The 14,174-nt window shown below is 35.8% G+C and overlaps 1 protein-coding gene and 1 long non-coding RNA gene across 5 annotated transcripts in view; one reads left to right on the top strand and one right to left on the bottom strand.

Moving 5' to 3' along the window:
* The window catches only part of CEP120 (centrosomal protein 120), an 85,071-nt gene that overhangs the window by 47,798 nt on the left and 23,099 nt on the right, over positions 1-14,174 (top strand). For all 4 annotated transcript variants that reach the window (XM_055298976.2, XM_055298977.1, XM_055298978.1 and 1 more), the window contains exons 12-17: positions 733-829; positions 927-1,079; positions 1,623-1,712; positions 5,378-5,470; positions 6,266-6,427; positions 11,005-11,127. In XM_055298976.2, coding sequence (XP_055154951.1) covers positions 733-829; positions 927-1,079; positions 1,623-1,712; positions 5,378-5,470; positions 6,266-6,427; positions 11,005-11,127 — 718 coding nt within the window. The remainder of the gene's footprint in view (positions 1-732; positions 830-926; positions 1,080-1,622; positions 1,713-5,377; positions 5,471-6,265; positions 6,428-11,004; positions 11,128-14,174) is intronic.
* Positions 9,681-14,174, bottom strand: part of LOC134731854 (uncharacterized) — a 130,888-nt gene continuing 126,394 nt past the window's right edge. Inside the window, exons 3-4 of the long non-coding RNA XR_010114493.1 lie at positions 13,119-13,241; positions 9,681-10,682 (exon numbers count right to left, since the gene is read on the bottom strand). This is a non-coding gene — a long non-coding RNA (uncharacterized lncRNA). The remainder of the gene's footprint in view (positions 10,683-13,118; positions 13,242-14,174) is intronic.

The following is a 14,174-nucleotide window of genomic DNA, read 5'->3' as shown; positions in this document are numbered from 1 at the left end:
AGTATTTTATTTTCTTCTAATATTTTATCTTGTTTTCATTTGGTTAATGACAAATGCTGCATGCATTTGTATGATACAAAGAGGTGCTCATTATGATCATACTAACATATAATTATCCTAGAAGCATTGCTTATATGCCAGTTATGCCTAGAGGCATTGCTTATATCTAGTAAAATATGTATGAGTATGTACCTCCCAGGAAAAGTAGAAAAAAGAATTCAGAATAACCAATATAATCAAGAGTAGGGGATTTGTTAAGTATATTTTACTACATAAATTCATTTGTATATTTTACAGGGAGTAAAAAAAAAAATCACATTTTTAAATTAATGTTATGATGTAAGAAAATGCCCCTGATGCAAATAGGAAAACAAGACAAAACTGTATGAAGTCAACATGCATGTGTGCATGTATATCTATATATAAATAAAACAGGAAGGAAATAAACTACATGCTAGCAATAATTACCTGTGGGCAGTAACATTTTAAATTTCACCTTTATACCTTTTACAGCTCTTATAGGGCTCATTTTGTAGTAAATGTATGCATGTATTTAGCAGGGTGTTTGTGATGATCAATTTATATATATGGAAGTTGCTGCAGTTTCAAAAACAATAGTTAGGTGCAGAAAATGTTGCTTACTCCCCATTGCTAAAGTACTGGGGAAATAAAAGGAAAAATAATGTAAAAGTATTTCTGTGAATTTTAAGGTATTTCTTATTTTATTTGTAGATCAAATAACAGGATAGCAGATCTTTCTTACACAGTGACTCTAGAAGATTACGGACTAGTAAAAATGCATGAGATTTTTATCTCTGAGTCATCTCAGGTGAATATAATTGAATGTTATCAAATTATTTTTTAAAAGGAATCTAATGTGCATATGTGTGTGAGTGTTTAAATGTACTTTTTGGTTCATCTCTTAGGGTGTATCTGCCGTACAACAAAAGCCATCTTCTCTTCCTCCAGCACCTTGTCCTTCAGAGATCCAGACAGAGCCTCGTGAAACCTTAGAATACAAAGCAGCACTTGAGCTAGAAATGTGGAAGGAGATGCAAGAAGATATATTTGAAAATCAGGTTACTTTTTAAATGTTACTTTAAAAAATGTGTTTTGTCTACTCTGTATAATTTTCCTTCTCCATAGCAAGGTTTAATCTCTATGTTCTGTAAGTACCTTATCGAGTTTCTTTGAATGTCAACAATGCTTTACTTAAAAAAAAAATCTGAGAATCAAAGAATACCTGAAATGTGGCAACTTGGCAGAAGCCACTCAGGATTCTATAAACTTTGTTCACAATTATTGGGTAAAATTAGGAAGTTACTCTTTAAATTTCATGTCCTCATTTGGCATACCCTCCTGGAACCTTGCATCATTAGTTTCCAAACAAGAGTTAGAAAGCACAACCCACTGTTAGTTTTATACTTGCCTGAAGTGAACTCAAATGGGTATTATTTGCCTCAGGCATCCACCTTTTTTTTCTTTTTTTTTTTTTTTAGAATAAAAAAGAATGCCTGAAAAAATCATATTAGTGATCAGCATCGGTTCTTTAACTGACAACTGATTCATTTATTTGACATATTTGGGGTTTCTTGGCAACTTTATTTTTCTTCCTTTTGTAGCTGAAGCAGAAAGAACTGGCTCATATGCAAGCTCTTGCAGAGGAATGGAAGAAAAGGGACCGAGAAAGAGAATCACTAGTAAAGAAAAAGGTAATAACTTGTGTAAAAGTGAGGAAGAAAAGGAAGAATATTAATGATAGTACCTTGTATTTGCATTAAAGACAGTCTCTGGAAGGAATAACTAATTATAGTGATGATATGTTGGCATGGAAGAAGTGAATAGTGGCTCTGGATAGAAGGGAGGCGTTTCACTGAATTTCGTGCTTTTGGAATATGCAAATGTATTACCTATTCAAAAAAATATATAATATAGGCCAGGTATGGTTGCTCACACCTGTAATCCCAGCACTGAAGGAGGATTGCTTGAGGCCAGGAGGTTGAGACCAGCCTGGACAACATAGTGAGACCCCCATCTCTTAAAAAAAAAAAATGTGTGTGTGTGTATATGAATATACAAAAATGAATAGAGAAAAACCCTGCTGATGTATAAAAAAGAAATAAAAGCACATTTCAATACATATAAAACTACATATTATAATCTGTAAGTTTATAAAATGCCTCAAACGTTTAAGCTATTTTTAAGAATTACGAAATAAATTACATTTTTTAAAATGATAACATGAGACCATCTGATTTTATTCTTGAAGCAAAAGCTTCATATTTATCCATTTACACTCAAGTTATTAAATAAAAAAACCCTAACAGACTTTCTTCAAATATTTTATTAATACTTTTAGGACTTTAGAAATACTCTTATTAGTGGTTAATCAGTATTCAGCTTCAGATTTGAAGGGATGGCTCTACAGGTCTCCAGTGCTCCTTCTCTCTCTAACCCCCTCCTCTCGTCAACTCTAGTTGCCTCAGCCTCTCTGGTCTCCATTCTGTTTTCCCAGCTCAGCAAGAGTGCTAGTGTCTGTTTGGGTTCCCCTTCCTTGAGGTACAGTCTTCAGGCAGTAAGCTAGATATATTGTAGGGGTTGCCTCATTTATTTTCCACCTTTTAGGGATCATCGTCCTGTGCTGCCTGTTGCCCAATGTCTAAAAACAGTTGTTTCATAAATGTTTGTGTTTATAGAGGAGGGCCATTTGTCTTTTATGGGTGGAAACAGAAGTACACAGGCCTTTGATTTTAAAATAACCATATCAGCTTTTTCTAACTTAATTCTCACCATTAAAATCTTGAATAACCAGTGAACTTTTAAAAAAGCTGAAAGACAAAAATAAGAGTATTTCAAAGTCTCTATTCTTTAGAAAAGTTCAGATAACCAAAATTACAATAATTAGAAGCCATGACATACATTTTAACATTATACTAGTTATCCTGTTATTTAAGAGTGAGTTTTATATTAAGTAATATTTACAGACCTCACCTATTAGATATTCATTGAATCTGGGGGAGCTGGAAAATATCATTTTAATTTTTAAAATTTTTAACCTAGCCTTCAAGACAAGATGAGTTTATCCTTGAACCGTTTTTCTTCATTGCTTTGAAGAGTATTTTAGTATTGAGGTCTGCAAAATTCAAATCAGGAAATACTTGAAAAGTTAATAAAATTACTAGAACTGTGACAAATTCAATTTATGCCATAAACTTTCTGTGAAAACTCACCAAGTAATTTTTGGTTTATTGTCATTTTGGTAATAATGATCTTTTCAGTTGAAATTTATAATTGGTTTCCATTTATACAGCTTCTACCCTTTCAGCCTGAAATGATGAGTTCCTGGCTAGTTAATAACTCCAGTCAGAAAACAATGTGATGCCTACCTAATAAGTGATTGTGCTGTTTATTCAAATTAGTCTTATGATAAAGGTTGATTTGAGATTGAGATTTGCCATTTTCTTTCAACCTAAGTGTGTTTTTGAGACAAAATACTTTAATTCATTTATCTTAAAGTATCCTATCTTGCATGGGATCAGTTTTTCTATCAACCACTATAAAATCAAGTCAGTAGTGAGAAAAAATACATTTGTTTTTCAGTATGATGAAATATTTTAAAGCTAAATACTCTGAGACTCTCACTTCAGTATTTTTTAAATGTCAATTATATGTGAGCCTTTTCTGTTTATTTTTATTTTATTTACCTGATTTTTCTTAAAAAACGATGTATAACTTCTTTCATATTTTGAAAATTTACCTGAAGGGGTAAATATATACGTGGTTCTTGTTCTGCCCTCTGGAGCAACTGAGATATACTCTGTCTTACATACGACTGCCCATCAGATAGCTGAAGATAGTCATTACCCACAGAGAAGGAAGACATCAGTTCTACATAAGGGAGCATGAGGAAGTGTTCTGTAGATAAGATCATGCTTTCACTTTGGTGAAGGTTAGTGGATATTGCCAGGTAGACTCAAAGGGTATTCCAGACACAGACCCTTGAGCAAAAGGCAAAGAAGTTTGAAATAGACTCTGCATTAAGAAAATTATATACAGTTTGATGTTGGAAGAGGGGAGGAAAGAGTGTGCCTCAAGAAATAAGGTAAGAGAGGTTGATACCTTGGAGAATAAATGATCTCGTAAATCCATTATGTAGAGTTTAGACTAGATACTGTAGGCTTTTTTTTAGCCAGGACTTCCTGAGAGAATGAAGCCCTTAATACCCTAAGGGATCCATTATTGGTAATAAATTAACTTTATCCTATGCATTTAAAATGGTAGTTATGTACCATTTTAGGAGAGGATGGAGAAAATAATTAAATCATTTCTGTGTTTTGTGGTTCAGATGATAAACCCTGGTTGAGAAAGGTAGAAATATCAGAATTTTTTTAAATGAAGATTTTTATATAAAATAATTAGGTTTTCATTTCATAACAATAATTCTGATGGAAGTACACTGGATAGAATAGAGAAATGTGAAACTAAAGTCCAGGAGACCAGGAAAGCAATATGTATAAAAAATAAAAGCCAAGAACTAATAGTAGCGAAAGGTTATGGAGAAAAGATGAGTGGTAAAGAGATGATTTTAAGGAGGTTTAGGACCTCAAGGGCTAAGATGTCCTCATGGCTGCTCACAATCCTACTGTTTTCCCTAGTCAATTCATTTTCTCACTCGCCAGGAAAGTTAGTTTTTGTCTTAACAAACAGTCCTTCCTCAGTTTATCTGTCTTTAAAACACTTCTTCTACTTGGCTTCTTTGACTATACTTTTTTTTTTGAACTACACTTTTCTACTGTTGTGTTCCGCTGTCTTCCTTGGTCTCTCTTTCCTAATTTTCATGCTAGATTCTCCTCATGTCGGCTTTATTGGCTTGTCCCAGAGCCCAGTCTTCAAATATCATCTTTTCTTCTCTCTGTATACTCACTCCTTTGATGATGTCATTCACTCTCTTGGCATTATATACACCAAGACATCCACCACACACACCCCCATCCCTGACTTCTTCCCTGGACTCTGCACTTGGCTATTTAGTTGCTTACACTACATATGCGTTTCAAATTTAACAGTCTTTTGTTTCCATCCTCTGTAAATTTAGATTAAGTCTAACATACTAGAGGATGTGGAAATCATAATATATGAATAACAGTTAAAATTTGTGTTTATCTTGGAGAAGAAGAAAGACCAGGAGGAGGAAATATGGCCATCACCAGTCTCAAATTCATAAAAGCACATTTTTTCTTTGAATTGGCAGATGTAATTTGTGACTTTCCATTCTCAGGTCCTCTGTTTCAGTGAAATGATACATATTTTTGAATTTATGTGTGTTTTAAGTTTGGGAGAAGGTAGATAACTTTTTTTTTTTTAAACTATATTTTAGGTGGCTGAATATACTATTCTAGAAGGAAAACTTCAAAAAACTCTAATTGACATGGAGAAGCGAGAGCAGCAGCTTGCTAGTGCGGAATCAGAGGTATTTCATTCATCTATCATATTTTTTTTTTTCAGCATAGAGGGGTTTATTGCAAAGTAGAAATACTATTTTAAAAGTTAAGTGCAAAATAGTCCTGAGAGAGAAGGGATTCAGGAGGGCCGCTTATAAGAATGAGACACCAAAGACTGGAACTAGAGGCACTCCATTTATGGGAGTCTTACATAATTATTTACAAAGAGGTAGAAAGTGGTGTTATTAGTTAGCATGTCATCTATATCTTTATTTCACAGAGTCTATATATGAAATTCATACTGTTTATTACTTTGTGCTCTATATATTTCATGAAAATTGTCTTTCAGACATGGACAAAACTACTATTCAAACTGCTATTCAGCATATCTTATTATATTAAGAATAGGTAGAAAAGTATGTGTCAGAGTGTTTAAACTTAATAGTGTAGATTTGTTCCTAATACTAAGGCTGTATTCTACGCGATTAGGCAAGAATCAGAAGTTTCTAAAAGAAGAAAAGAAACTTGGGCATATTTGCTTACACATTTAAAAAGGTTTTATGCAAATGGAAATGTTAAGTGGTTAGGGTTTTCAAGTGAATTTATACAAATTATTTATGGATTTTTATGTGTGTGTATAATATTAAACAATGATTGAAAACTTACAATGGTACACTTGAACATTAACTCTAATAACTAAAAAAGATATGAAAATAAATTTGTAAATATCCTGAACATTTGAGTGTATAGAAAGATATTGGAATATTGAATAATATAACGCAGCTAGTAATAAACCAACCTCTTAAAGATGCCTTTGTTTTAAGCTTCAAAGAGAAAAAAAGGAACTGCAATCAGAACGTCAACGGAACCTGCAAGAACTGCAGGCCTCTATCCGTAGGGCCAAAGAGGAATGTATTCACCAAGTAGAACTAGAAAGGTTAAAAATCAAACAGCTCGAAGAGGATAAACACCGCCTTCAGCAACAGGTTGGGTAACGTACTTGTCATCTTTTTATGCTTAGTTTATTTGCATTCTAGTAATGAGAAATAGTTCACTACTAAAAAGTGGTAAAATTCACAGTAATTTAGACTATTAATCATATTTATTGCACTGAGATTCAAATATACTTTAAGTTGGATCTTTTTCTAACTATTTTGTGTGAAATTGTGCATATTTCAGGTCATTTCCAACTTAAATCTTTTTCTAATAAGTCTTCTTTAAGCAAGCAGGTATTCTTCATGTAGCACTGAACCAAATTCATCTAAGGACCAAATTTAGTTAAGATCCAAATTTCATGAGAGAATTGTCTGTGTTCCTGTTTCTTCTCCTCATACTCAGTAAAACTGATTGATATCATCAATACTGTTGTCCTTGTTTTTGTATTTTCTCTTCTCAAATTCCACATCACCACTCTCCCTTGTTTTTCTCTACCTTTCTGGCCATCCTCAGGCTCTTTTGCAGGCTTGTCTTCCTTTAGCCATTACATGTTGGACTTCCTCCAAGCTGAGGACTTACTTTCTGCAAAAACAATCTTATTCATGATTTCATGCCCATAATTTCAGAGACAATCTGTACATCTGGGACTTTCATATCCAGGGTCATATCCAAGACCTTACCTTTGCCCTCTAGACCTATATATCTGATTGCCTTTTTGACATCTCTATTCAGATGTCTTAAAGGCATTTAAAACCCATTGTGGTCCTTCTCTCCATACTTGACCTTCTACCTGTAAATGTTCTTTGTTTCAGTGATAGGCCCCTCTAATCTGCTCCTCATGTTGTAGCCAGAATGATATTTTTGAAATTGGGAATCTTGATACCCTCCTCTTTAAAACCTTTCAGCATTGTCTTGTTGCTCATAGGAAAAAGATCAGAATCATTGCCTTGTCGTGCAGGCCTCTGCATAGATCAGAGCCTGTCTCTCTGACTTCATCCCCTACTCTTGTGCCTGTGCTGTGTACTCTCTGGCCATGCTTGTCTTCCATCAAGTTCTCAGGCATGCCGTGCTCGCTTCACCCACAGTATCTTCATGTTTGCTGCATTATCTGGGCCTAGTATACTCTGTTCCTCCTTCGGTTTTAAGCTAAACCATCACCCACTCCTAGAAATCCTCCCTAATTCATGCTCCCCAAGTCTAGGTCAAGTTTTTATTTTATGGTCTCATAGGACATTATTCTCCTGTTGTTTTTCTTTATGATATGTCATATCAGTTTGTTTTTATTTTCATTAGCATGATAATTTAATCAGTATCAGATTGTTTGCTCCGTAAAAACTGCTCTGGTTTATAGCTGTATCCCAGGAGTCCAGGCCAGTTGTCAGCACATAATAGGGGCTCAATAAATATTTGCTAAAAAAAAGAATCAAGCTGTTAAAAATTAAGCTTATCTTTCTTGAAAAATTCCAGTGTAGATTAGATATGTATGATGAATGCCTCCCAAGTCTTCACTAAATTTTCTCATGAACAGTTTCCACAGCAGCACAGGGCCATTATTTAGGTGGTTGTAAAAATATGAATTTGATTGTTACCAAGTAGGGTAGTCTCGTTTAAAATACAAAAGATAAAGTTGTAAAAGTGGGCAATTATGATGGGATTCACCAGTAGTGCTTCTCTTCTTCCACTTATCAGGAAGATGCAACCATCTAGAACAAAGGCTCTTAACACGTATTAGAGTCACCAGGAGAGCTCTTGGGAAATACACTTATCTGTACCTTGTCTAAGATGGTATAAGCCAGGCATGGTGGTTCATACTTGTAATCCCAAAACTTATGGAGGCCGAAGTGGGAGGATTGCTTGAGCCCAGGAGTTCAAGACCAGCCCGGGCAACATGGCAAAACTGCATCTCTTCAAAACATATAAAAATTAGCCAGGCATAGTGGTGCACACCTGTGATTCCAGCTACTCAGGAGGCTGAGGTGGGAGCATCACTTGAGCCCAGGAGGTCAAGACTCCAGTGAGCCATAATCACAATACTGCACTCCAGCCTGAGCAACAGAATGAGACACTGTCTCAAAAAGACAGAAAAAAGACTCGTATATGATGTTGTATATGGTGTAGTTTACTTCTTTGTAGGAATAAGTAACTTTGGTGGGAAGAACTGGTATTTTGGAAAAATTACCCAGAGTACACTTGTATTCTTGAACCACTGTTCTAAAACCTGGGGGAAAAAAGGGTAGGAAGGACAGGAGAAGTTTCCAAGATGTCCAGATTGCTAAGTCCATGACTGTATACATTTCACATTTTAGGTATGGAAAAGCTTTTTAGGCCCTTACCTTGACCATGTTACATGTATTATACACAGAATTCTAACTAACTAGACTGGTAGAAGGGACAGTTAAACACCTGTCAGTGAGAGCTGATGAAGATAAAGTATCTGTACTCAAAGATAGCAGTCACCAGAACTAAATCACTGTAGTTTATGGATCACTTAGCAAAGGAAAAAGAGCCCAACATGCCTTAATAGCTTACTGCTTTATAACCCAATGTAACAAGAATTGTGTATGATAATGTTCTGGAATTGTGAAGAAACTACCAAATTTAATATTTTCTTAGCTTTTGTTTAAAACAGAAAAGTGAGAGACTTTAGAAAGGTTTCTATTCAACCTTGGATGTTAAAAAATAGGTAAACTTCTGTCATATGGACAATTCTCATGTATGGAACACTACATTACCTAAAGATGCTAGATAAATCCTAATTATTACTGATGATTTCCATTTTTGCCACATATTTTCTTAGTATTAATATTTCAGATTTAGGTAAGTCCTATGCCTTAGGGAAGAGATAATTGGTTTATCTAATGATGGATAGTCACAGCGGTATATGTTTTTGGAAAACATCTTTAGCAATCTTTGTTCACATTTCAAAAAAAAAAAGTCAAAAAGAACATCTTCATACCTTTTTAAAAAATTTTGAAACTGTTCTAAGAGAAATTTGAATGTTTAGTCAAGGCCGACTATCCTGTCATTTTGTTTTTCAGGAAGTATTGACTGCTTTAATGAAAGCATTATTCAAGGGGATGAAAAGATCTGAAGTTGGTTTTTGCCCCTGCTACTGACTTAGCTCACTAGGTCTTTGACACTGCCTCAATTATTTAGCTTCTTTGACTTTCAGTTTTTTTTTTTTTTTTTTTACCTATTAGTATGAAGGAATTGAACCAAATAATCTTTAAATTACCTTAACTTGTAATAGTATTTGAATTTGTAAAATTCATAAGGTACCAAACGGTAAAAACAAGAAATGCTACATTAAAATTGAGCTTATTTTTATTTACATGGATATTATCTGGCATATCTGTAATGCTCAGTCTTTTTTTGGCAGGGGGTCAGGATTATTCATTTTTTCACAGTGTTATTTTCATTACATTGGGCTGGGTAGAGTCATGCACCAGAGTATTGATGATTATGTTATTCTTTTGCTTTCAAACAGAATTGGGATCCAGGTTGTAACTGTCTCTAAATTCAAGATCTGGAGCAGAATCAGAAGAGGTTGACCACTGCTGATGGGGGCTGGGGGTCTCTGGGAAAAAGGAAACAGGCATGGAGCTGACTATGGAGGCCTTATGTTCCAGGGCTCCATTGGGGTACCCGAGGATCTTCCATGTGGCTCAGAGGAGCCCCTCAAAACACAAGCCTGGAGTTAGAACTCAGGAATTGGAAGGACACTCACATCTGTAAAGAGAGAACCTGAAAAGATGTCGTCCTTCCATGTGTATCCCAGAATCCTGTGTAGGCCTTCTGCATAAGTAGAGGGCCAGGGTTGGCTTGTTGGCCTCAAAGTAGTCCAGTAAAAGTCTGCAAGCTTGTCACCATCTGGAGACACTCTTGCCAGCTCTTCTTTATGCTCCTGTGCTTTGGACACTGGGCAGTTGCTTTAGACTATTCCTGATTGTTCGTCCTCGACTCTTCAAATTCAAGAAATTTCCATTCTTTTAATAAACTGGATCTCCCGGTCACTCCTTGATTTAATTAACTGGGCTGATGGTTTTTCTGGTTTCTTTTTCCTTCTTTGTTTTCTGAGGATTTCTAGTAATTTTAGCCTGTAATCTCTTTCTCTGTTTTTATTCCTGAGTCTTCACCTGAGATTCTTTTCACTGTAGCTGTAGGGCCTAATCCTGGGTTGGCAGAAAACTTGCACTTACTCTGCTCTAATGGAATCCAAGAGAGACAGTTGCCTTAGTGTTGAAATGTGTTTGCTCCTCTCTGCTTCTGGTGGTCTCTTGCTGAATTTTTTCTTACATGCGACATCTTAAGAAAAGTGTAAAGAAAGTGTTAGTATTTCTGAAGGTAACTTTTAAATTTGACATTTGAGTTTTACCAAAAAGATTTTCATGATACTAGTTTGATAAGAAATTTCATACTCTTCAAAAGTTTTTATAGAATCATTTGATTTACTGAATTTTTAATTACTAAGGATCTTGATTTTCTTCATTATACTGTATCAGTTTTCCAGATTTTCTACTATGAGCATGCTGTAGAATAAAAAAAAAACGACCTTGTTGAATTGAATACTTTATTGTTAAACTTTGCATATGATTGTTTTGAAATGGCTAAACTTTTTTTAATACAGCTTAATGATGCTGAAAATAAGTATAAGATTTTGGAAAAAGAGTTCCAACAGTTCAAGGACCACCAAAACAACAAACCAGAAATCCGTCTACAGTCTGAAATAAATCTTCTCACCTTGGAAAAGGTATATATGTTAATTTTGTGCAGTTTAATCAAGTGATCAATTTATAAAATCAATCAATAATGTGTATACAGTGTAATAATGTTTTGCTGTAGTGTTCTGATGTCAAATAAGAATGCATCAGAGAATTAAAGGCACATGACATTATTAGTACTTGAATTTCTTGGCTTATGTCAGTTGTAGCTTATACAAATTAGAGTCCTTGGTTGCAAACATCAGAGCTGACTAACTCTAGTAAGGAAGGAATTTACAAAACTTTCAGGAGGCTAAAGGAGGAGTTTCACAATATGGGCATGATAGGGAAAGCAAGGCATAGCCAAGATCCTGTCAGAAAACAGTCTACTTCGGATGCTTCTGTTGGTGCTGTCACTGCCATGTCACTGGATTCCCCGCCCTCTGATTCTAGTGTCATGCTGTTGAACTGTTTTGTGGTAGCCATTGTGAATATTCTCTCCATGTATCACCCCTGTAGATTCAATGTCCTAGATAGGAGTATTCATTTGAACCACAGACTTGCACTCTAGCTCTTAGCTAGGAAGAAGGAATAGTTGTCTTATTTTCTTTTCTGTGGTTGGAAGCCATGTTCTTCTCATTTAAATTGAGATTCCTCCACAAACAGAATGTTCAAGTGCTAGGCATTAAAAATGTGTAATGTCCAATAGACAAGTTTGACCATATATGTTCTTGCATTTTATGATTTGATAACTTTTAGGCATGATTAAAAAAATAGCAGTCAGAGGAAAATAACACAGGTAATACATAAGAAAATTACCTTTAAAGTTTAAGGATTTAATTGTGCCAGCCATTCCCTTTTTCCTACTCAGCTTTGTGTTGAAGGCTTCCTTGCCCTCATAGACTTGCCACCAGGGGGCACTAGCGGAAGACTAGTGGGTGGGAGTTGGATCTATGCTGGGATAGTTTTTTCCATCTCTCTCTACTTCCTTTGTTTTCGCTGGCAGTAGTTGAATCTTTTTATGGTTCCATGTCCTATCAGAGAGCCCTTCTCTCCAGCTTCCTTTGGGCCATCCTCCCTGTGGTTCTAGTTCACTGGACAACAGAGCTCTGGTGAGCTTTTCCTTTGGGCATTTATGTAGTTTGGCTCTGTGTCCCCACCCAAATCTCATCTTGTAGCTCCCATAATTCCCAGATGTTGTGGGAGGGACCCGGTGGGAGATAACTGAATCATGGGGGCAAGTCTTTCTTGTGCTGTTCTCCTGATAGTGAATAAGTCTCACAACATCTGATGGCTTTAGAAAATGGGACTTTGCCTGCACCAGCTCTCTTTGCCTGCCGCCATCCACATAAAATGTGACTTGCTTCTCCTTGCCTTCTACCATGATTGTGAGGCTTCCCCAGCCACGTGGAACTGTGAGTTCTCCATTAAACCTCTTTCCTTTGAAAATTGCCCAGTCTCAGGTTTGTCTTTATCAGCAGTGTGAAAACAGACGAATATAGGCATCATGTTACATTCAAAAAGTTTCAAATGTTGGAGCATTTTAAGATTTTCGGATGAGAGACGCTGAACCTGTAATAGTAGTTTACAAAATAGGGCTGATAAGAGAATGCTGGAAGTAAAGGTAATCTTTGGCCATAGCGGGGAAGGTCTTAGATGCTAAGTTAAAGAATTCAAATTTTATCTGGTAAGCAAAGTCAAATATTACTCCCAAGTTTGTAAGATTTGTGTAATGGATGTTAATAAAATGAGTTTTGATGAATTGTAATCAGAAAGTAACAGTGGGGGCTGGGTACAGTGGCTCATGCCTGTAATCCCAGCACTTTGGGAGGCCACGGTGGGCAGATTGCTTGAGCTCAGTTCAAGACCAGCCTGGGCAACATGGAGAAACCCTGTCTCTGTAGAAAAAAATATATATATATTATATATATAAAATATATATTATAATATATACATTATATATGTGTGTATGTATGTATATAGGTATATATGTGTGTATATATAACATATATATACACTAGCTGGATGTGGTGGCATGTACCTCTTGTCCCAGCTACTCAGGAGGCTGAGGTGGGAGGATCACTGGAGTCCAAAGAGGTTGAGACTACAGTGAGCCATGATCCCACCACTGCACTTCAGCCTGGGCGACAGAGCAAGAACTTATCTAAAAAAAAAAAAAACAACAAAAAACAAAGTAGCATTAGGGAGTGAGAGATAGACTTCCATGTTTGGGAAAATGGACTAACAGTCACAGCCAAGAGTACTTTGAGAGAAGTAGTGTCTGGTGTCTGCTTAGCTTCAAAATCTTTTATTTAATAAATCCAGCACTCAAATCCTTAAAGCTTATGTTGAGATACTATAATCTGATAGTAGGCTGTGGAATAGATTCCTTTAGGAACTTTTAATACTTATTGTGTAGTTTTTATACTTATTTCAGAACTACCATAATCCAACCTAGATTCTAAACTTTGCAAGGCAGAAACCACGTTATAGCTATTTTCATATTACCTATTCTTAGGAGAGCACCCTCTACCTCATAGCACTGAGTAAACATTTGTTAATAATGATGATGAACCAGCACCATCTTTGCTACTCAGAATTTTCATATATTCATTTATTGGAGGGCATGTTGTCATCTTGGTACAAAACTGTTTTGAGATGTTAAGTTGCGGCTAATCATTTCACCAGCTATTTATTGAGTACCTTCTGTGTTCCTATGATTATAGTTAGTCTTGCATTGAACAAGACAGATTCCTCAGGGAGATCCATTATAGAGGAGGGAGTAAAAAAATAACGAGATCATTTTTGTTTATGTCAAACATAAAAGTAATAAAAAAGGTGATGTCATATTCAATGTGGCAATGTAGGTGGCCTGTCAGGATAGATACCACCCCACATAAGGTGGTTAAGGAAGGCCTCTTTGAGGAGGTAACTAACGTTTTAATTGGGATCTATGAGAAGAGAAGGAGCTAGCAATGTGAAAAACTATGGAAGGCGTGTCCTAGGAACAGCTGCAAAGGAACTGAAGTAAGATCAAGCCTGGATTGTTTGAGGTTGAGGATGAAGGCCATCCTAGAGCATGAGGAAAGGAGAATGT

This window comes from Symphalangus syndactylus, chromosome 11, assembly GCF_028878055.3.
Source record: "Symphalangus syndactylus isolate Jambi chromosome 11, NHGRI_mSymSyn1-v2.1_pri, whole genome shotgun sequence".
NCBI classification, from domain to species: domain Eukaryota; kingdom Metazoa; phylum Chordata; class Mammalia; order Primates; family Hylobatidae; genus Symphalangus; species Symphalangus syndactylus.
Note: the sequence above shows the minus strand (reverse complement) of the source record. Positions and strands in the feature narration are given on the sequence as shown.